Below are 24,089 nucleotides of genomic sequence, written 5' to 3' on the forward strand. Positions count from 1 at the left end.
TTAATGAATAAATGTTAACAAGTATAAAAAGTGGACCCTCTGGCAGCTCTGACTTCCTCCTATGTAAATTACTTTTGTATGTTTTTTTAAAATGTGTTAGTAATTTTCACCACCTGAAGGGAATAGTTTTCTTAAAGCCAGTCAAGGTGACTAGCAAATGTAATGCCAGAACTTAGGAGCCTGAGGCTGGAGGATCACAGTGACATTGAAGCCAGCCTGAGCTAGAGTTCTAGGTTAGCCTGGCCTGAAGTGAAACCTGAACCCTCCCCTCAAAGCAAAACATATTTCTTTAAAGTGCCATAAAACATAACCCTGGTGACTGGAGTCTTCCCCCTTACCTTTGATAATTAAGCTATGCTGGGGAGTGAACATGTGACCTTGCACATGCTAGACAAATGCTTTCCAACTAAGCTGTAGCCCAGTCCATTTAAAACCTTCTTTTGGAGACCAGGATCCCACTCCATTCAGGCAGGTGTTCAGCTTACTTGTAGCCCAAACAAGTATAAGCCTATACCATGAGGCTCAGCTAATTATTTTCCTCCATATCTTTTAAATATATACTAGGAATAATTTCTTCTTTCCCATAGAGTTGCAGTTCTCAGGCAGCTTTCAGACTTTCATTGACAATTCTTCCATGATGCCCCTGTAAAGGCATTAATTTTTATATAAACAAACAAATAGCAGGAGAAAGTAGCAGAATGAAGCTCTGTCAGCGTCAATTGAAAGCATCTTACCTAGGGAAACATCATGCTAGCTCTTGTCATTTCTCACGGCACACTTAAAAATATCTGCGCTCAGATAGAACTCTCCTGTTTCCCTGTTGCCTTCTTTGCTACTCCTGTGAACTTCTTGAATTCTGTGCTTGGCAGTAGTTTTGTTTTCCTTGGAAGGCAGCGTTGTGCAACATATTGCTAAGCTGAAGGCTGTGATGCAGAAATTTATTATCGAAAATAAGATGGAGAGAAGGAGCAATTATTCTGTAATGATGAAAATGACCCCGTGTGAAAGGGTCAGGATGTTCTAAATGCTTCATGTGACAGACTTGTCTCTCTTGAAGAACATGTAGCTTGTCCACCAGGAATAAATTTAAGTATCTTTATTTTGCTCATCGTGGTTCACGAAGACTGAAAAAAGACACAAGGGACTCCCCCATCCCCTCCTCAGGAATTCTTCATTCTATGGAGAGATTTTTGCCTGCCATGTGTAGGCTTAACCTTGATGACCTATGTCATCAAACTTTCGGTAAGATACTTGTCAAAATGTCACTCCTCCAAGGAAAAATCACAGGGGAAACTTTTTAATAGATGGTGACAGAGAAACAGTTTTCTCTTTCTGAGTTAAGTAGCTATGTACTCTTAACTAGAACATGTCTGCATCCCCAGAGCTTATGTATTTTCCAGGGCTCATCTCTTTCTCTTATATTTAACATATCATAAAGTTGCACACATACCTCTTCCAAAGGACTATCTCAAAAGCAGTTAATACTTTCGGATAGTTTTTCCAGAATTGCTTAGGTACCCTGCTGCTTTTCATTGATCTCAAAGGTTGAGTCCACATGGGATAGATTGAAAGAAGAAAAATGTCCAGTTTCTACTTCTGTTCCTTGTTGTCCTTGGCCCATAAATGTTTTTTTTTTAAAAAAACTAATCCCCTGACTGCTTTGATCATCTGTGAGGTGATACTAAATCTATCAGCTTGATCAAAAGACTATCTGACTGTCTTGTTGATAGAATAGCCATAGTCTGTACTTCACTCTGAAACCCATGGGATTTTGTATGCATGCTGTCTTCCTTAATATTTGTTTTAGCAATATTTTCTCACAATCACTAGCCTGAAAAATGGGCTGCAGAACATCTAAGCACTTCCTAAAATGTTTTGCCCTGTGGTTCTGTTTTTCCAGGAGTATTTGCTACTGCTTCTGCATTAAAACCCATCAAAAAAAAATACTGTAATAAAACCCCATGAACTCAACACTGAAATAATAAATGGTAATTTGAGCTCAAATTATTTTCATTAAAAATATAATTTAAGGGTTAAGCTTTAAACCCATAAGGGGAAATGTCCAGTTAATTTTCTTTGATGCCCTCCTTATTTAGAGAACTTTCCTGTATCTCATTTATCATATTCATAGTTAATTGCTTTTCATTTATAGTTTGCATATGCTATAGAATGCCACATGTAACTTTCAATGGCATTGAAAATAGTAGCAATCATTATATATATATATATATATATATATATATATATATATATATATATATATATATAACAGTCAGAGGTTGGTGAGATGGCTCAGCAGTTAACCAGTGTTCTTGTAGAGGACCCGGATATGGCTGCCAGCACACACAGGCAGCTGACAACCATCTGTAACTAATGTTCCAGGGGATCTGACACACTGTGCTAGCCTCTGCAGCCTTCTGCATGCACATGGCATGCATAAGCTAATGCAGGCACACACATAAAATAAAAATAAATAAATCTTTAAACAAACAAATCACATTCTTGGTCAGCTCATACCTTTTAAATATAACAAGTCATATACATATTCATAATAGAATAAAATAGAATTCATTTACAGTAATGTTCTCTCATTAGTTTATCATATGCTGAGAATTTGCTGCTTCTGATAGGTAACATACTTGGCAAATTATACTTTTTTTTTTAAGAAAAGGCCAAATTGAGACAGTGAGTTTTTTGAAGTGTTTTTAAAAGCTCTGATTTGCAAAGTTTTGAGTTGATCTTCTTTTCTGTAATACATGATGACTCAAATCAGTATACATTTGAAATAACATTATTCTTGGGTTTAAAACATCAACATATGTAAGATATTAGTGACAGGAGAGGAGAAATTTCATAATTTTCTTTCTGGTCCGAGAAAACCATTGCCTTCTTGACCTGATGTCACGAGCAAATATTCTCTCTTTAATCCTTGGAATATAGATTATAATTTTCATTTAGAAAATGAGTTTACTTGGGTTTACTGCGATTGCCATGTGTAGCAGACTTTGCCAAGTTATTCTATTCTGCTGGCTTGAAATTATTAGTACGGCAGGGGATAATCATATGAGTCAGCCTCCTGTAAAGTAGTCTTTCCCAAAAACTTTGCTAAATCATTTCAGCACCACCCAGAGCTCACTTCATTATGTCACCAAACTTTCTGTACATAGCTCCTCACCTTCCTGCTATTAGTACTGGGCAATCCCAAGGCCACAAAGAGGCTGACAATTGAAATGTGTCAAGAATTGCTTTGGATAGTTCTAGAGAATAAGTAATTAAATGGCTCTAATTTAAATATTTATAAACCATACTAATTATTTGATTGATTGATTAGTATTTGTGAACCTCATCAACAACTTTAAATTAGAATTAATGAGCATTTACCAGAAAAAGCAATGCCCATAAATCAAAAATTAAAAAAATTAAAGCATTAAAGAAATATGAACTGTGTGAACATTTAATTTTGCATAATGGTTAGTTGGATAATTTTGCCCAAATCATGTGCTAGCCAAACTATAATTAAATCATTACAATGACTCTGCTGAGTGCAATGGCCTACTATGTCTTGTAAAATGAGTAACATAAATTACCTTGGTTTATTTTTGGATTATCATGTCATAAGGATTTCTTATTCAATTCTTGTCAAAGATTGTAAAGTAGAATTTTAATTGCACTCTGTTTTGTTCTCATACTATAACTAGTGGCTGACTTGTCTTCTGTTAGATGACAGATTTTAACACATCACTGTTACTGCGGTTTCATATTTTGATTTACTTAGTTCAAATAGTATCCCTTTTTAAGACTTATTTTTATTTCTGTTTCATGTGTATGATTATTTTTGTTGCACGTATGTCTGTGTACCACATATTTGCCTGGTGCCCTTGGATGTTCATCAGATCCCCTGGAACTAGAGTTTAGGACACTTGATTGTGAGCTACCACAGGGGTGCTGGAACTGAACCTGGGTTCTTCTTAAAAGCAGCAAGTGCTCTCAGCCAATAAGCCATCTCTCCAGCCTTAAAAGGGTATACATTTTTAAGGACAACAGATTTGCATAATTATATATATGTATAGTTGAAAATTACTAAAAATAAAATCGGCCTTCTGCTTCCTCCTTCTGACAGCGTATCACACAGCCCTGTTGTGTATTTCCCTGGGTGACCACAGGCTTACTGACATGAAAGTGAAGCTTTGCACAATTTGACATGTGTCTAGAATTTCCCTGGCAAAGAATAGTAGAGCCATACATAGCAGATTCTTCCTACCAGAGTTATTCAGATACTTTTGTTACCAGTATAGTTTGAAATGCTAGCTATCAAGACAATTTATTCCTTCATGTCAATTTACTCATGGTGTTTACTTAATGCTATTCCTATTAGAACACAGATTTTAGCAGCTTAATTATTCTTTCAAATTAAGAATAAAAATATTGGTGACACAAAATATACATTTACCACAATTACCTTCTTGTCTTCACAGCTTATGGGTCATTCAGAATGGGACCACAAAAGAGGACCACGAGGATCCCAGGTAAATATCCTCTCCTTCGTTTTTCCAGGTTCTGTTTTGTAATGCTTTGAAGAATGAGATTCTGTGAAAGTCAAGAAATAATAATCAGCAGACAGAGGAAGAGGCAAAATAATCATGCCATTTGTTTTTATTTAAGTTAGCTGTAATTAAAGTCTGGATTTCAAGGCCTACAGGCAGATGTCAGTCTTTTCCTCCGGAGACTTTCCTGGTTTCCCAAATTGCTTCGTGTTTATGTGAATGTGAACTTTATATTCATCTCAACTCTGCAGAATGCATTTTGATCAACAGCCCACTCTCTTGATTTCATTCACTTCCTTTGATAATTTTCCATGTATTTTCTTTCTCCCCTCCTCTATCTTCCTGTTTCTGGTTAAATATTCTGAAATATAATCAGGGCAAACTCTGAACTAATTAGAAGATTTTGTCTCTAAATTAATTGTCTTTGTCTAAGGAAAAAGAAAGATGAAAGGACCTATTATTTTTGAAAAGAAACAAATTCTAGACCTTTCTATATTACCAGACTGTTTTCATTGTCTCATTTTATGTCTTAGGCAAAGGAAAAAGCTTCCATGACGCATTTAAGCTTTTTAATGACCTAATTAGACAATGTGGATATGTTTTTCTTCCATAATTACATTGCCTGACAGAATAAAGGCTGTATTTCACACTCAGAATATTCTTTTTCCTCCAAGTATATTTTGTAAAGATGTAGAAAATGTATTTTTCTATTTACCTGAATGTAAACCTGACCAAAAATAAGTATGTGGGTGGAAATTCTTGGCTCTGGATTCATGTATATGAATGTACTGTGCAGTATATGTATGCTCATTGTCAAATGTGGGCTGCTCCTGGTTGTGTTTCAGTTAGCTATATGTACCTGTGTCACCACTACGTGTGTGGATAATTGTTCATGTAGGTCACTGAGAAAATGAAGTCAAGTCAATGGATGGTTTTAATTCTGCTCTTAGACGCTGTCATTTTTTTTTTACTTCAACAAATGTTTATTCAATATTTTAAAAAAACAAAAACTTTTATTAAATATTTCTATTGAACATGTTTAGGTAAAATATCTTACGGAGTACATAGTCTTAAATAGCAGTGATGTAGTGAAAAACAGATAATAATGTGAATCTATTTTTATAGAGGCTATGATCCTTTTTTCTGTACCAGTTGGATGAATAACTAATATAAACAAACTTCTTTGAATCAGAATTATCCAAAAGACTGTGTCTCCTGTTTTTTTTTCTCATCTTCCATTTTCTCTGGCACTTCTCTATCTGTTCACATCTATAATATCTTAAGTCACAATTTCCTGCAAAATTCCTGTGGGTAATGAGTTGTTGAGATTGACAGAATAAATTCGTTATGATTGCAAACTAGCAATAAAAAGAAACAGGACTGAGATATGGCTCAGTGATTAAGAGAACGGATCTTGCAGAGGACCTGAATATGCTTCCTAGCAGCCCCACTGGGTGAATCAAAAATGCCTGTAACTCCAACTCCAGGGAATCCAATGTCTCTGGGCCCCAGGGCTATTCATACACATAAACCTGCACAATACACATAATTACAAATTTAAAAAATTTATTAAAATAGTTAATAAGTAAACAGCATAAATAAGTTCATAATTTCTGATTATCACTGCCCAAATGCTTTCATGTTTAAAATAGCCAAACTTGTTGAAGACATGTACTGCCAAAAGAACATAGTAAAATATATACATATATTTTTTAAAGTATATTTCTCTCTATGGCTCATTGTACTATAATTTATATTAAAGTTGGGCTCGGTCATGATAATTATAAAAAATAATCTCCTGAAAGTATGCTGCCATAAATTGTAAGAATAAAAGAAAACTCAGAATCAAGCAAAGTATATTCTAGGTGTTTTATATAATTATAAAATCCTGGAGTTATATACTCAAAAGCATTTTCAGAAATTTCATACAAGTTAGATGACATTAGAAACCCTTCCTAGTTCTGGCAATCAAAGGAATTAGCCTGTGCTCCAGGAAATTGTATCATGCACAGCAAGGGCTTTTGTACCTTTTGGCCAGCAGAGCAACTCTTCTCAATGTAGTATACATTCATCCCACTTTGTGTCTTCTAGTTAAGTGAAAATTGTCAAAGAAAAATGCCCACTAAGAAGTAATAAGAGTTCACAGTGAACCCTTCTTTCTTTAAAAATCCCAGAAGGAAAAGTGCAGCACCAGGTAGCACCCCTGACCTAATTCTAATTTCTCACTACATTGATACCGTAAAAGACCAGAAGCATTCAGTAGAGCATTAGTCCCTTCTTCACTTTCTGCCTTTTAAAAAAAGATATAATATTCTCAAACAGTTCAATCTTTCAAAGGGAATTCCAAGCAGGCTTCATCTGAATGCCTGTTCTTTAATAGTTCACTAACCCTCCAAGCTCTTGGTGAAATCTCGTCTCAGTTTGGTTTAATTTGGAATGGTTTGCAAGCACTTACTCTAAGTAAGTACATGGTGGTCATGGCTTGAAACAGAGAAATTGTGGGGGTGTAGGGCGATGGCTCAGTGGTTAAGAGCATGTACTGTTCTTGCAGAGGATCCATTCTTAGTGTCCATGTCAGGTGGCTCACGGCTGCCTGTAGTTTCAGGTACAGTTAATCTGAAACCCCTGGTGCGGTAGGACCTGATACACATGTGCACACACCACCCCCACAGACCCATAATCATATATATGACTAAAAATAATAAAATACGTATTGAGAAATAAATAGAACATTTTTTGTAATTCCCATATAAGGCCTTTGGTAGAAAGAAAGACCAGTAAATAAACAAAATGTAATGGGATTTTGGTAGTTCTTTCTGTCTAGTAGAATTAGGATTACTTAATAGAGATGGGGCCAGCAGAGCTGGCCAAGCTTTAGATGTTAGGCAAGCCTCCTGAAGTGCATAGAGGGAACAATGAATGGAAAAGTATTTGAGTAACTGTCTGAACTGGGACATGTCTGGGTGTATATGAGTTTTCTTTGTAGCATCTCTTTAAAACCTATAGGGTAAGTATGTTACAGGAAGACCTGATGTGAATGCCACACAGTATTCATGGGATGGGTGTTGTCTCAGGAATTACTCTAAAGGCTTGAGACAGAGAATGCCATATGATGTTGATGAGATTGTCAGGGAGATGTAAGGAAAGTTAAGAGTTTGAGTATTGGGAGATTCTGTGTCACAAACAGAAACCTTCAAAGGGAAAATGGCAACTTTAGTGTGAGCACCATCAAGTGAGGAGCCAGGATGGTAATTCCAGAAGGAAGCCTCACACAAATACTTAAGGGACCATTCTAGCTGCACCGTGGCCAGAAGAGAGCGAATGTCAAACTGGAACCACTCTAGCTACTCTGTGGCCAGAAGAGAGCTAATGTCAAACTGGAAATGCCAGTTGCACATGTGATAATTTAATTGCAGCAGCAGATAGACTCCCAGAAGAATATTTGACGAGAAAAACAGAAGAAAAGTCCACTTCTTGGGAATTACTCACTGGTAGGGCTGAGAGGAAGCCAGAGAGGGAGGTGCTCTGTGCACATGGTCTCAGAAATCAGCAGTGGGAGAAAATGAGTCAGAACTGAGCAGTACTGTCAGAGAAAGGAAGGCTGAGACCACAGACCCAAGAGAATGAGAATCATGGGAAATACCTTTGGGTGGATTGATTAGGGTGCAAGTGAGTGTGAGCAAAGCGATTTTGATTAAAAAAAAAAAAAAGTTGTGGTAGAAATGAGAATCCAGGAATTGAACCAAGATGAGGGTAAAATGAAAAAGCTCCGTTCAAAGGAAAGGACGAATTGCAGCGAGGGGCAGCAACAGGAGGGAGTGAAATGCTGAGTATCCGTAGTTGTCAGCAGACATAAAATGCCAAGGAAAGCAGGCTGAAGCGGCTCCAAGGCCTGCTGCCCAGTGACGGGGAAACTGCTGTCAGGGACGGAATGGAGCTCTGTTCACAGGGCTCCCTCTAGCTCCTGTGTGTAGTTTCCTTTCACACAGCCCTCCTCTTCCTCTAGCTCCCTCCCAGTCATTTACCCCATACCAGCAAAACTGATGGTATTCTCAGATAAACAACACACTGGAGAACCGCCCCCCAAAAGCACATGTACATATGGAAAGGCCTTGGAAAAGTAGGAAGATATCTGTCCCACAGAGAAGAAATGGGGACCAATCATTCAAAATGTAAGTAGGCTGTTGCTTGTGGTGATTTATTGTGTACCCCAATAAAGCTTGCCAGAGGATCAGAGAACAGAGCCAGCCATTAGTTTAGACATAGAGGTCAGGCAGTGGGTAGCACAGACCCTTAATCCTATCACTTGGGAGGCAGAGATCCATCTGGATCTCTGTGTGTTCAAGGCCACACTGAGCCTTGAACAGTGCCAGGCAGTGGTGGCACACACATTTAATCCCAGTACTGGGAAGCACATATGCCTTTAATCCCAGGAAGTGAAGGCAGGGTGGAGAAAGGTATATAAGGTGTGAGGAACTAAGGCAGTTCAACTGAGATCCTTTTGGGTGAGCACTCAGAGGCTTTCAGTCTGAGGAAACAGGATCAGCTGAGGAGTTGGTGAGGTGAGTTTGGCTGTGGCTTGCTTGGCTTCTCTGATCTTTCAGGTTTCACCCCAGTATCTGCCTCCAGGTTTTTTGTTAAAAGACCATCTAAGACTCAACAACAACTGCCAACCTAAGGTCTTACTTTTTCTTGAGAGGCAGGGTGTGTGTGTGTGTGTGTGTGTGTGTGTGTGTGTGTGTGTGTGTGTGTGTGTGTGTGGTGCAAGATCTTGAATGGTGGAATTAATGTTGTAGATAACTATAGGAGGGCTGACTTGGGGTGTGAACATCAAGAAATCTGAGCAGGAGCAGAGGTGACCACTCACACCTGTCACCCCAGCATTTAGAAGAGTGAGACAAAAGGGTCACATAGAGGGCAGCCTAGACTATAGACAAGACCTTATCTCAATAATTAATTGATTAATTAATTGGTAGATAGCCTAGTAGAAACTGTAGAGCTGTTTTAGTAGCAGTGCTTACTATTCTAAATGACAAATTATAATGTGTTTTATTTTAAGAAAAACATGGCAGGGCGAAGAGATGGCTCAGTGATTACCAACACACACACTACTCTTGCAGAGGACCCAGTTTGGGTTCCCATTACACATAATGGTGACTTACCTGCTCTGGAACTCCAGTTTTAGGAGACCTGATGCCCTCTTCTGGCCTCTATCGGTACTAGGCACACAAATCGTGCATGCATGCGTAGAGACAAACCCTCTCTAATGCCCTCCTCTGGCCTCCATGGGTATGATTCACACAAATGGTGCTTTTGTACATGGAAATAAACACTCAGGAATATTAAAAAAAAAGTTAACAAATCCATTTTTAGGAAAGATAGGAAAACATGAATGTGCAGGATAGCAATATGGTTTAGCTGGTAGAGCACTTGCTTCTAAACCTGATAGTAACTTGAGTTCAATACCAGGAGCCCGCATATTAGAGGGAACAAGTCCTACATGGGGCCTCCTGGTCCATAAATGTGCACAAATATACACACAATAAATACATGTATTTTTAAAGGGAAAATATGAACTTATTTCAGGTATTTTTTTTTAACTTTTGAGGAATCAACATTGAACAAAATGATTTTTGTCTTCATATACTTTACAGCAAGCAAGTTTTCTGAACATTTAGTTTTATCTAAAGTCAACCTTAATCTTTACCAGGCTAGAGTTGACTTTTTGAGGATTCTTTTAGCTGCTTAAAAAAATAGGAATTTTCTCCGTTTTACCTTCATCCTTCAAGATTATATCATATATGCATTATTTAAATATTTAAGTATATGAAACTTTTATTTAAAACCTACCTGTCTTGCTTTGAATAAATTTCATCACCTACTTGCATATCTTTGTTTAGATTCAGCAAGAACTTTATTCAAATTTGTTTGTGTTGTAGTCAATAATTCTCTGACTTAATCCATCAGCTTACAGGTTTGCAGTTAATCTTTCTTGTTTCTAGTTTCTGCTGTTTAAAGCATCTGCTCTCAATTGTTAGATCATCCAAATATAGGAAAAATGCTGAATGATAAATAAACTCCCAGGATCACGCAGAGATCCTTCATGTGGCATCGTTCCCAGTAATACCACATGAAGTCAGGGCATGACATTCTCAGAAGGCAATTATGTTTTTTTCTCTTAAATTCTTGATGAAAATCTTTCCAGTGGGAAGTAAAGAGAAGCAACAGAAAATCTCTATCCTACAAAAGGGACCTAAGTGGAAGGGGGAATTCCAAAGACCCCAAATTTACTTATCACTCAGTGAATGGTCCAGTGGGAAAGATAAGTTTAGCTTGTGAAGTATGAACTTCCTATCATTTTGACAAACAGGAAACCGAAAGGCTTTTATTTGTCAATAAGAACTTACAGATTCTTTTTTTCCTTTGGTGTATTATTGATATCCTACCAACAGCCGGGCTTTGTCAGCAAAAATTAAGGCTGTTCCCTCGGAACAGTTATTGGTGTGATTGAAGTCTTGCTGTAGATGATGAGATTCTGGTTTCACTGTTCATAAATAATTGAATTTGTAAATGCGCAAAGCAAGAAGGTAGCTGAACAGATTGGTGGAAAATGTTATTTAATGTATTAGGTTCCTAGTATGCTTCAAAGCAGCCTCTGAACTATGTTAGTTATAGGTACTTAATTGTCTGTGGCAACCTGGAGATGCCAGTGTAGTTGGAGTTTTCCTGCCTGGCCCACAGTCAGGGCAAATCTCTCTCACCCGCCAGTCCCAAGCCGCTCAAACCCGATCAAGTAAACACAGAGACTTATATTGGTTACAAACTGTATGGCCGTGGCAGGCTTCTTGCTAACTGTTCTTACAGCTTAAATTAATCCATTTCTATTAATCTATACCTTGCCACATGGCTTGTGGCTTACCGGCATCTTTACATGCTGTTTCTCATCATGGCGGCTGGCGGTGTCTCTCTGACTCAGCCTTCCACTTCCCAGCTCTATTCTCCTCCTTGTCCCGCCTACACTTCCTGCCTGGCCAATGGCCAATCAGTGTTTTATTTATTGACTAATCAGCAACACATTTGACATACAGACCATCCCACAGTACTTCCCCTTTTCTTTTCTTAAAAAGGAAGGTTTTAACCTTTACACATCTCCAAAGTCAGCTTGGTATATTTGGGAATTTGGGCGTAGCTTTTCTTACTACTTCCTGCTGGAGGGGGGCGCTGTATCTTCTGGGGAAACAAAGAAAATTTTAGGATCATGGAGTAGTCCGTGAGGCTGTATCATCTGAGCCAGTTGTCTTGAAACGGTTCTGGATGTTGGATCATCTGGGCCATGGTGTCATCGGAGACCTTTCAGGGGGTCTTGGCTGGTCAAACCTGATGTATCTTACTCTGGAACAAATCCATAGCCTCTTGCTTTCTGTGGAAACAAAAGAGACTCTTTTCCAAAGCAACATATCCTTACATCCAAATTTTGAAGTTAAAGTATCTTTAAAATATACATATTGGTTTAACTCAGCTTTCTTTACAATCAAATATCTCTCTGTAGTTAAGAATCCCAAAGACAACATAATCCAGACTCTCTGTGTAATAGTCATCTCTACGTGGCTTATTTTTTATATTAATTTTACTGTCTCTTTAAAGACTTTATTTTTTAAAACCATGTATTTGTTTCTATACTGTATATATCACCTTTTTTTGTCTCTTTCAAGCCTACGTATATTTTACACACATTTTAAACTATTACATCTGAATCTGTCTTATTGTGAATCTATTGCTTTAAGCTGCAGCAGCTGTGGCTGCTGGCTCCGCCCACCTCAGCTTCCCAACATGGCGGTGGTTTACCACCAGCTCTGGGAGCTATCGTGGGTCTATGCTTTTATCCAAGCAGTGTGTAGCCCAGAAACCTCTCTTTTTGTTTTGTACTAGCAAAGGCTAAATCCACAATGTAGCTTAATGTGCCACTTGTCTCATTCCCGCCATAGGCAGGTCGAGCACACACGCCAGCAACTCGCCAGTAGCTCAAACCGGCAGCTGCCGCTCATTTGAGAGAGACAATTAGGAAGCTGTTTTTAGCTCCGTTTTAGAATCTTTTTTTTCAGGTTTTAGGTGGAAACTCTTGCCCCACGTTGGGCGCCATTTGTAGTTGGAGTTTTCCTGCCTGGCCCACAGTCAGGGCAAATCTCTCTCACCCGCCAGTCCCAAGCCGCTCAAACCCGATCAAGTAAACACAGAGACTTATATTGGTTACAAACTGTATGGCCGTGGCAGGCTTCTTGCTAACTGTTCTTACAGCTTAAATTAATCCATTTCTATTAATCTATACCTTGCCACATGGCTTGTGGCTTACCGGCATCTTTACATGCTGTTTCTCATCATGGCGGCTGGCGGTGTCTCTCTGACTCAGCCTTCCACTTCCCAGCTCTATTCTCCTCCTTGTCCCGCCTACACTTCCTGCCTGGCCAATGGCCAATCAGTGTTTTATTTATTGACTAATCAGCAACACATTTGACATACAGACCATCCCACAGTATGCCAGTCTGTGAAAATGCTAGAGTAGGAAGCAATTCCCAAGCCCAATTAGCCTTTGCAGCTCTAAGTGTCCAGGCTGAATTTGGTGGGAAGCCATTGTGCTTCACTTTTCTGTTAGTCTGGATATGTCAGAGAATGGTTCGCTAACTTAATCCTTTGCCCGTAAATGTCTAATTCAGTGGTAGGTCATTTATTTTCTGGGTTAAATAATTTATAAGAAAATGTGAAGAACAATATAAATATCTTCCAGATTGCTCTGGAAAAATGTCATGTAAATATATTAAAATTATTTCCTCTTAATACATTTTATGATGATGCCTCACCACACTTCCCAGGAATTTATGAGGGATTAGTGTGAGCAGAGCAGGCACCATTATCCCATCTTCCAAGTGCACCCCCCGCCCCCATCACTACTTGCTAACATTTCATGTCCTGGGTCGAGTTTGCTGCTAGGGTTACTTTGCACAAACTTAGTGTCTTTCACTTGCATTCTTTTTCTTTCCTACTTTTCTACAAGTCTAGAAATTATTCCAATAATTGTTCCTTTTGGGATACTCATCTAATCAAGATTGACTGATTTAGTGTTTATGTGTGTCATGTGTATGTGCTTGTGAAAGCCAGAAGAGGGTGTCAGGTCCCATGCACCTGGAGTTGTGGATGGTTATATGCTTTCCAATGTGGATGCTGAGATCTTAACTAGAGTTCTTTAGAAGAGCATCAAGTGGTCTTAATCACTGAGCTGTCTCTCCATGTCTACTGTTGTGTTTCCTGTATTTGTGTCTGGTACGTTATAAAATTTGTTTAAGATTGCTTCTGTGGAATGAGACCATGCAACAAATATGTGCCTGGGCTCCATGCATTTTAAGTGTGACTTTTGTTATTTCATGTAGCAGTGACCATAAGGGTCACACACACACACCCCACACACACATTATATATATATATATAACTTCTGTTGTCAGATAGTTACTGTTTGGACACTCTTTTTTGAAACATTCTTTCTTCATTTTGTGAAGGTTTTTTTTTTTTTAATTTCATTTAATAACAGTGTCTAGAGCACCCATGCTGTTATCAAAGTGCAAGTATTTCTTGCCTTTGTCCTCTGAGATGAGAAGATAAATGAACCAATGCAAACATCTTGCATACAAGTGCCTATGACATAAATACACAAATTCTGGAAACTAATTTTATGGGTCTAAAGTTGTTGCTTCTTATTCACATGAAAAGCAACAGAAAAGCTGTGTTAACTTTAGAGCCATTTGTCTTATCTGTGCATTGCAGTGTCTGGCAGCCGGAGACAAAGGCAGCCCCCTTTCCCAATGGTAACAGTGAAGACCATCTCCAAATGTGGCCAAGTGCTGTTGGGAAAGCGAAATTGTTTTTGATTGAGATTATGGCATAGTCTCTGCTGATGGTAGAAGGGAGTTGGTAACTGTGCACCAATTAACTTTGGCACTTCACACAGGAATATGGGAGTTTCCTCACTTAGTGTTTATCACTACACAATCTCAGTTTCAGTCTCTGCATCGCAGTTCACTTTTAAAGATCATATCCCTGTGAAGTAGTTTTCTCACAGAGGGATAATGTCCTCAGAAACTATGGGGAAAGGGTTTACTGGCCCAGGAGAGAAGGTGCTTCTGCCATGCAGTGGCTACATGGAGCATGTGCTTCTATGACCTGGTGAGTGACCTTGAGTCCATTGCTCTTTGTTGAAAGCCTTGGACCTCTGCAGAGAGCATCAATAAGCAGGAGTCAAATGACTCCACAGAAATAGAAGGGAAATTGCCATTGGCATTTGTGCTTTCGTTTGCACCATGTTCATAGATTAGTGGACGTGTTTAGTGCTTATTGAGTGACCTTCTTATCTTGAGGGCTGGGGGCATTGTTCCCATGACATGTGCAATGCCTTATGAAAGTTCTTGCTAAATCACAGCCTTGTAGGACCTTATAAAACTTCAAGAAAACAATGGGAATGGCAGGCATTGTTGGTAGGTATTTACCTGCAGGGACTCTGAATAGGGTAAGCAGCCATTACATTTACCAAGTGCTCAAAACAATAATACTTCTTTCAGTCCTAGTACTTCCTGACCATTCTTGCAGTTGAAGCTGCAGCAAAAAGAAAGTTAAGGAAGGTGGTATTTGGTTTCTAGAGTCTTCTAAAATAAATATACAAGTTCTGCTAACTAATTTTGCAGGTCTACAGTTTTCCCTTTTACTTGCTATAAAGGCAAGAGAAAAATATGATAACTTCAGAGTGGGTCCATTTGTTCTTTGTATTGATGAATCTGACAAAGTCCAATACTTTTTAAATACTGTGTGATTTTACATTCTTGGTGGCATAGAGTAAGATATTTTTTACTACTTGAGAAAATGTACTCTGAAGTAGAAATGTGAAGTTTTTCTTCTACTTTCAAATAAAACTGTAGAGGGGAAGATAGTTCAGCTATGAACAGAGTCTCATATAAGACAAAAATCTCAGGCAAGGGTGTTACACCTAGAATGATTCATTGGCCACCAAGTGGTCATGATGGGAGAGTCATGTGGTGGGTAAAAGCAGGTTGACTAAAGAGGGTGGCAGGAAAGTGGAGGAATGGTTGGTCTTTACAATGACTATGGGCATGTGTCATCCTAACAAAAGACTGAGATATAGGAAGTTGGCATTCCCTTGGTATACTTTTTTTTTAAATCCCCGAGGGGAAATGTTTTCAGTTAGTCTCTTATTAATGCATAGCCAGTTTTATGTACAATTGGATAGTTCTAATGTTATTCTGATTATATTTATAGTACAGGGTTTTCTTTGCCCCCATTGTAAGGGGAAAACTGCAAAGTTGTTTAATACTGACATTTCATACTACCATCAAAGTCTCGCCCTCTTCCCTTCCCTTTTAAAAGTATTACGTTGGATGGGTTAGTGAGCTGGCCAGCAGGTGAAAGTGCCAGCTACCAATGCTTGAAGATCTGAGTTCACTGCCCAGAACCCATGGAAATTATATCTGTGACTACAGATTGCTTGGTGGTTCTCATCTCAGCATTTAAAATCTGCCTCATTTTGTAAAGAAGCAGACAATACAAGGAACAGGTGTCATAGTAACTGTTGAAACCAGAACAGTAGATATTAATGTTATAGTTATTTTATAAGTCATATGAATGGAGCTTCCTGTCAGTTTGAATTTCAAGGTCCTGGTACTTGGGGCTTTGAAGTCTGTGTGTGTGTGTGTGTGTGTGTGTGTGTGTGTGTGTGTGTGTGTGTGTGTGTTCATGTATGTATGTATTAATATGTGTGGTATATATGTGTGAATATGTATATTTGTTTGTGTGTGAATGTGTTGATACATTATGCAGTCTACAATTTCTGGAAAATTCTAGAATGTTGCAAGTTAAAGTTTACTCTTATTGGAAATCCACAGGCTGCCCAATGAGAACAAAACTCGAATCACAATTGTTTGCTGAGAGGTCCTGTGGCTTTACAGCTAAGTTCTTCTGGTTTACAGTTCTCACTTGACCTCTGCAACTATTTCCAACCTAGAGTTGTGTGGCAGAGTTATTTTCTTTTCCACTCATGAAAATACAGAGTTTAGAGAGAGTCATTCAGGCAGCCTCAGTGGCATACACCTTGAGAGTGATTTAATGAGAAGACTGTTTAAGGAAGATGGATTCACAGCTCTAGAAGAGAGCTAAAAGAGTCAAGCGGATGTGCAGACAGTGAAAGCACCATTTCTCTAGGCAAGAGATGAAAAAAGTTGACTGTCAAAGATGATGGAGCCAGGCACAGTGGTACCTGCCTATAATCCCAGCATGTCGGAGGTAGGGGCAGGGAAACCATTGCAACTTCAAGGCCAGGTAGTTATAATTAATGAGCTTAGAGTTGACTTGAATAAATTGTGCTGAAATATCAGTTACTTAGAAAGATAGCAACCTTCTAGTGTTCAGTGAAATGTTTTTTAAAGCTTGAGTACTGAGACAGAGAAGTCATGTTTCTAAAACTATCTGTATGCTTCTGGACTTCCCTATTTCTAAAGAGTTCTGGATACATTGGGATTTTCTCAATTTAATATCTGAGATAACATGTAGGGTAGTGTCTGATTATTTCATAAATTGACATCTTATTGGGAGTAGGAATTTCTCATGTTGATATGGAAGCATAATATGTAAGACTTGTCACATAATGTCTGCCTGTAATCTCAGATTACAGCTGCTGAGGTAGAGATGTACATTCAAGGCCAGTCTAGTCTACATAGTCAGATGCTGTCTAAAAATGATTTTAAAAATAAGATTTTTAAAAGATAATAGGGTCTGGTCAGATGGTTTAATGGGTAAAGATGCCTCCAACTGAACCTTATGGTCGGGGACCCATATGATTGAAGGAAGGAAAGAATCCAATCCTTCAAATTGTCCTTTGACTTCTACAAGTGTGTCATGGCAGAAGATATCATAAATGAACATATATGTACACACACACACACATACACACACACACACACACATACATGCACACACACAAATGTTTAAAAAATTAAAAGATAATATTTAAACCATATTTTTAGTTGTAGCGCTGATTCTCAATCCCAGAGCATGAGTCCTTCCTCTCTTCCCTGCTTGGCCCCTTGCTTGCCTTCACCCCTTTCCCCACTTGTCTCTTATCCCATGGAATTTTTATGTGCAGAGGTAATCCTGCCTCCCACCACTCAGGGAGTGGGAATTTACATTAGGACTTTAATAGAAACCTACAACACATGATGGGACCAGGCTTTCCACTATTTTTTGCTGTATCTTTGGCTTAAAATCAATGGAACAAACTGAACTTGGCATTGCTATTTATGCCCCCAAAGAAGAAAAATATATAATTTTGCCATTTCTGATGCTGGATCTTGGCACTGTGGCTTTTGTTTATGGAAAAAGACAGGATAGGGAGAAGCATTATTTTAACTCTGAGAATAAATAGTCATATCCAAATGAGATTTCCTTAAAAAGCATTTGTGCTTTTTTTTTTGCTGATTATTACCATAAACATTGCCATTAATCCAGCTTGAAACAAAAATTAAGTTATTACGTTACTTAAATAGCAGAGGGTGTTTCAATGTATGGCTGTAATCATGGTATCATTGTGACCCACCATTTGCATACACCTTGTTTATGACGGGGGAATAGATAATCCCTTCATTTTATGATGGAGATTTGCAATATCTTGATAAATTTCCTTTTGGCATCAAAGAGAATTTTTTTTTTTTGGTTTTTTGAGACAGGGTTTCTCTGTGTAGCTTTGCGCCTTTCCTGGATCTCACTCTGTAGACCAGGCTGGCCTCGAACTCACTAAGATCTGCCTGCCTCTGCCTCCTGAGTGCTGGGATTAAAGGTGTGTGCCACCACCGCTTGACGAGAATATTTTTTTACATATAAAATGAGTATTACTTTAATAAAAATGAGTGCTGTCATGGTTAAGCTCCTTCTCTGGCACTTGTGGACATTACTGGCTTTTTTAAGCCATTGTTTTTATCTGAAGTGACTTACTATCAACTATTAATAAAGAGAAATAAATATATCAGTAGATCTTGAGATATCAAAATATTGAAAGCACATTCTCTTTTTATATATTGATGCTGATGAGAATTATTTTCATAAAATAGATTCTTTAGGCTTTAATGAAGTTGTGTTCTAAGGGGAATTTTGTTATTGTTTTAATAAATGATGAGCAGTCCAAAGTGTAAAGATCTAAATGTGTAATAGTGTGTACCACATAGCACTTCAGAGGAAGGTCCTTTAACTCTGCCCTTTTCTTGATGGAAACTTTTCAATATATGAAAGCATGAGAGGCTGACTCTCAGCTGTGTTCTGCATAGAGCAAATTAGCCACTTCCTTGGGAGGCACTTTTCAGTGGTCATTCTCATGACTGGTAGGTCCACCTGGTATCACCTATAGACCTGACTAGACTGACAAGGCCTGAGATGAAGCCAAGACAAATTCATTTTCAGAAGTTTCACTGGTGAAAAAAAGGGTGTCTATGTTATATCACTTAAAGGTAAGGAACATGTGAATGGATCTTGTATCTATATCTTGTAGCAAATTCTGTGGTTATAACTGGTTCATCTACACACCAAAGGGAAGGATAGACTGGCATTTTAGATTTGTATCACTCACTTCTTCATAGTCAAATGAAGGCTAATGGTATTCTATAAAGGGATGAAGTCAAAGAAAGAAAAGTACAAATGACAGAGTTCAGGGGCAGGGAAACATCAGTGGAAATTGATGCAGGTTTATCTTAACCTGTGGAATCAAAGCAACAACTTTTCATAAGTCAGCAGATTCATCTATATCATAATCCACATAAAAGGTACAACCTAGAGTTATGCAAAGTACAGTATATACTGTGACGCACTCAGTTCTTTTAGCCTTTACATCATCGTCTACACTTAGAATCTAAACATATTTATCTCATTTTAGTTAGCCTTGGAAAAGGACACATTACTGTTATTTTTTGGCTCCTAGTTTTGCTTTCAAACAACCAAGTATCCAAAATAGGTCAAATTTCATGACTCTGGAGAGCATGAGGCTCTTTCACTACTTTGTAGCTTCACTCGCATGTTTTCTGTGCCTGTGATAAGTGCTGTTTTAGTCCTTGCCTTCTTCAGTCCATAATGAGTCTCAGACATCTGAGCCACACTCTCCTATATGATGTCCACATTTTCATCTCCTATGTATGTGGAATTTAAAATGATATGTGGAATTTTCCAAGAGATGCTGAGGTTCTCATATCTCTAAAACATCTTGTTTGTATTTCTTATAGTGATTATCATTTGGGATTCCTTCAAGAAATGTTGAATGGGTGGAGAGATGAATGGTGGGTGGGTGAATGGATTGATGGATGGATGGGTGGGTGAGTGGGTGGATGGGTGGATAGATGTATGTGTGGATGGATGAGTAGATGGATGAATGGGTGGATGAGTGGATGAATGGATGGATAGATGGATGGATGGATAGATGGATGGATGGATGGATGGATGGATGGATGGATGGGTAGATGGATGAGGCATACCATGGGCATCTGAACACACAGAACTTTCCTTTAGCCTGTTTTACAAGTTGACTATAGTGAAGTGTTGTTGTAACTGAAGGATAGCTAGACTTTCTATTAGTATTTCTGAAAGTCTGTTTTATAAAAATATGAGAGTGACTCTAATAAAATCTGAATGTTAAAACATATGTTATTATGCATCACACATGGTTATCATATGTTCCAAATTATAGTGTGAATTATATATGGTGGTAAAACATATGAAGAACATGTCTGTCCTATAGTGATATTCAGTCAAAGAAGGGTAGTTGAAAAACTGAAGCAAAAAACCGGAAGTACAAAAAATAAACCAAAACAGGTTTGCCATGAACTTGCTTAACTTATTATTGGTCACAAAAGACCTGATATCAAAAGACCTTCTCAAAGATTTGGAATGATCTTTGAGGGATTACAGTGATATCCTAGAAGGCTAAATAAAATGTTTTATTGGATTAGACCTCTTGAACAAACTCTCAAGTAAAAATCAAATTTGTATCCCAAACTAGAAGATTACAGTGCTGTGAAACTTCATAATCATCATCCAGTAACAATAGACTCTTGAGATTTTCCTTCAGCATTGATTGCATATTTAGAGCTTTTGAGGTTTTGTGCTTTTTTTAAGTTTTTTGGAAGAACATAAAACTGTGGTCCTAGGGTTAGAGAGATGGCTCAGAGGGTAAGGGCACCAGTTGCTCTTACAGAGGACCTGAGCTTCAACTCCCAGTACCCACATCTGGTGACTCAAAACTGTCTATAACTCCAGCACCAGGGGGTTCCTACACTCTTTCCTGAATTCTGTGGGCACTATACCCATGTGCACAGGTGCACACACGTGCACGCACACACATACACACACACGTAATTTAAAAACAAACATTTTAAAAAGTATGATCTCAATAGTAAGAGAGAGGTTATTACTTGTCAAAAGGATTACTCTAAATAGACGTTTGCTTTATACCTAAAATGTATAAATGATTCAGGTGATTTGGGCATTTGGTAAAGATTAGTTATTAATGGAGTCAGTCTAACTTGGTAGATTAAGATGCATTTCTTCCTCCATTCACTAGAAGTCACCTTTGTCAACCTTTCAAACTCCTGTCTTCCTGATTGTGCAGGAAGGACTCTTAACCACTAAGCTCTATGTAACATCCATTCTTAAGTACTGGATTTTTTTTCATACCACCTTTCATTGATTGATTGATTGATTGATTATTTTTATTTACATGTTTGTGAGTCCCACAGAACCCATAAAAGGGCAAATAATATCCTACAGCTGATGTTAAAGGAAGTTTTAAGTACCCACTGTGGGTGCCGGGAACTAAACTTGGGTCCTCTGCAAGAACTTCAAGTACTTATAACCACTGAACTGTCTCTGCATCCCCATCTTATCAATGTGTGGGAAACAAACATTTTAGAATTGTTTTTCTTTTTAAAAAATATGGTAATTTCACCCAGCAGCAATGTACCATTGCAGTTTCTGTCAAGCCTGCATTTCCTAAAGAGATTTTTTTTTATGTACAGAAATTGAGCTGGTATCAACACTTCAATGCACTGTGTATGCAAAGGGCTGTTAAGGAGAATGGAGCCAAAATTACCTCTGAATTAGTGTGGCCTCTTTGAATGTAACTAGTAGCCCTCAATTTGTGTCAAAGCCCCTATCTACTTCATCTTAAAGCCACTTCTATGAAAGCCAAGGATTATAATTATATAATATATACTTAAATATAAAAATATAATTATGTAATTTGCCTGGGATTTCATTAAACTCAACACTTTTAAAGTTTTACCCTGCAGGATTCTACATAAACTGGGGTGGTAGGTGGGTGTGATACAGAAGACAATGATCTTAGAAACAGTGAAAGTGCCAGTTCCACTAGAAGATGTGAAAGTGAAAATGAGAGACAGCCTTTACAAGACACGGTCTTCTCATTCATTCAATTACAGCCACACTGCACACTTGCTCTTGATATTCAGTGCATTGGGAGGTCTTAAGTAAATAATATGTGAAAAAAACTATCTTCTGACTTTCTTTTTGAGGTAGAGGCTCTTTCTATAGCCCAGTCTAACCTTAAACTTACTGTGTGGCCTGGGCTAGCCCTGACATCTCTGGGATTCTTCTGAGTGCTAGTGTGAACTCCTACATCTGGCTCAATCCTCTGGTGAGTGATAATTTCATTATCATCCCGTTTTACCGCCTTGATCCTACGCCCACCATTCTATCCGCGTCGACTGTATCGTGAGCGTTTTTCATGACACGGCACGCCCAGTCCTTCTCTCTTGTCTAATCCACTAGAGCAAGTATCTCTGTTGTCCTGGAAAAATGAGAATCAACTTGCAAGGTCATCTGTTTAAAGTGATATCTCTACTGGATAGAGAGATGGCTCAGAAGCTAAGGGAGCTTGTTATTCCTGCAGAAGATCTGGGTTCAATCCCCAGCACCCAAGTCAGGTGGCTGACAATTGCTTGTAACTCTAGGAAATCAAATATTCTTTCCTGCTTCCATGGGGACCCACACATGGGGTGACAGACACAAAAAGAGGCACACATACATACACAGAAATGAAAATAAATCTAAACTATAACACAAATACATCAGCCTGTAGGATTTTCTGTCCATCTTTGCTCAAACTGGAAAAACGTTAGTAATATCTCTCAACAAGAGAATTCCCTCTCTGCCAGGCTCCCTTCCACTGAATTTTCGTCAGCTGTCCTCCCTTGTGCAGACTTTTGTGATATATAAGAGGGGACATCCTGACCTGCAGATTGGAAAATCTTCCTTCTAAGTTGCTATAAATGTCACTTAGCACTTTATTTATTGAGTCAGCTCTGATGACTTGAGCAAGATAAATTGTCTACAAAGGAATGCCGGCTTCTTAAGTGACTTGTGAAGATGGATACATCATCATCCTTAAAGCACTTCTTGAGGATTTTCAGTGGGAACATTAATTTGTGGTGTCCTACATTTTGCAAAACAAAAGAAAAAAATTACCCTTACTAAAACTGAATTTTTAATTGGTATTTTTAACTGGAGATCAAGAAGGACATTGACTTATGTAAATTTTGGAATATTTAATAGTTATTTAACTATTTCATTAGGACTAATATATTAAGTTTTAATGTAGAATTAATTTCGGGTGAGCTTTAAAATTTCTAATTAAAAGTAGGAGGGAGACAGTAAAGCCCTTACTAAACATTTATGTAAGATGAATTTTATTTTAAATGCATAGAGGTGAGTTTATAAACGCCTGGTTCTCCTACAGTTTGCATATTGGCTGGTTGCCTCGCTAGCCTCAAAAGCCATTTTCTGCCACTGATTACAGGATGACTTTGTAGAGAGGAGAGTTTTAGAATCTAGTCTGTTATGTACTACTATATAATTTAAAATTTAATATGTTAGTTCTAATGAAATAACTAAATAATTAATTTTTTGATCTCTAGTCTAAAAAATTAAAAATTTAATTTTATTACATAATTTAGCATATAATATGTGTTCATCTTTCAGCTTCTTTGCAGTCATCTACAGACTTCCACCCATGTGAAATAAAACCTTTTTTTTACTTCTTTCTGTATTAGATCACAAGGTCTTATTATAGGTATTATGGAATTTTCCTTCATCTGTATATGTCTACCTATTATCTATTTATCATCTGTCTGTCTATCTATCTATCTGTCTATCTATCTGTCTATTTATCTATCATATCTATCTATCTATCTATCTATCTATCATCTATCAGCTATCTATCCATATTCCATCTATATATCCATTATCTGTGTGTGGTGCTGCCAATAGAACCTGGGTTCCTGGAGTGGGAGACACACAGTTGTCCAGCATTAAGCCATATCCCAGTGCCCCCAGCCTCTTATTTTTCTAAAGCCCCAAATGCTGCTTTGACTTGGTAGTTAGGCTCTAAATGGGAGATAAACCTGGGCATGTTTCCCTCGCACCCCTTAAAAGTTTGAAATG

At 38.1% G+C, this 24,089-nt stretch overlaps 1 protein-coding gene across 5 annotated transcripts in view; it reads left to right on the plus strand.

Moving 5' to 3' along the window:
• Positions 1–24,089, plus strand: part of Pde3a (phosphodiesterase 3A) — a 284,628-nt gene that overhangs the window by 154,935 nt on the left and 105,604 nt on the right. For all 5 annotated transcript variants that reach the window (XM_052720552.1, XM_052720554.1, XM_052720556.1 and 2 more), the window contains exon 2: positions 4,476–4,526. In XM_052720552.1, coding sequence (XP_052576512.1) covers positions 4,476–4,526 — 51 coding nt within the window. The remainder of the gene's footprint in view (positions 1–4,475; positions 4,527–24,089) is intronic.

Source organism: Peromyscus californicus, unplaced genomic scaffold, assembly GCF_007827085.1.
Source record: "Peromyscus californicus insignis strain IS unplaced genomic scaffold, ASM782708v3 Scaffold_6__1_contigs__length_162567912, whole genome shotgun sequence".
Classification (NCBI taxonomy): domain Eukaryota; kingdom Metazoa; phylum Chordata; class Mammalia; order Rodentia; family Cricetidae; genus Peromyscus; species Peromyscus californicus.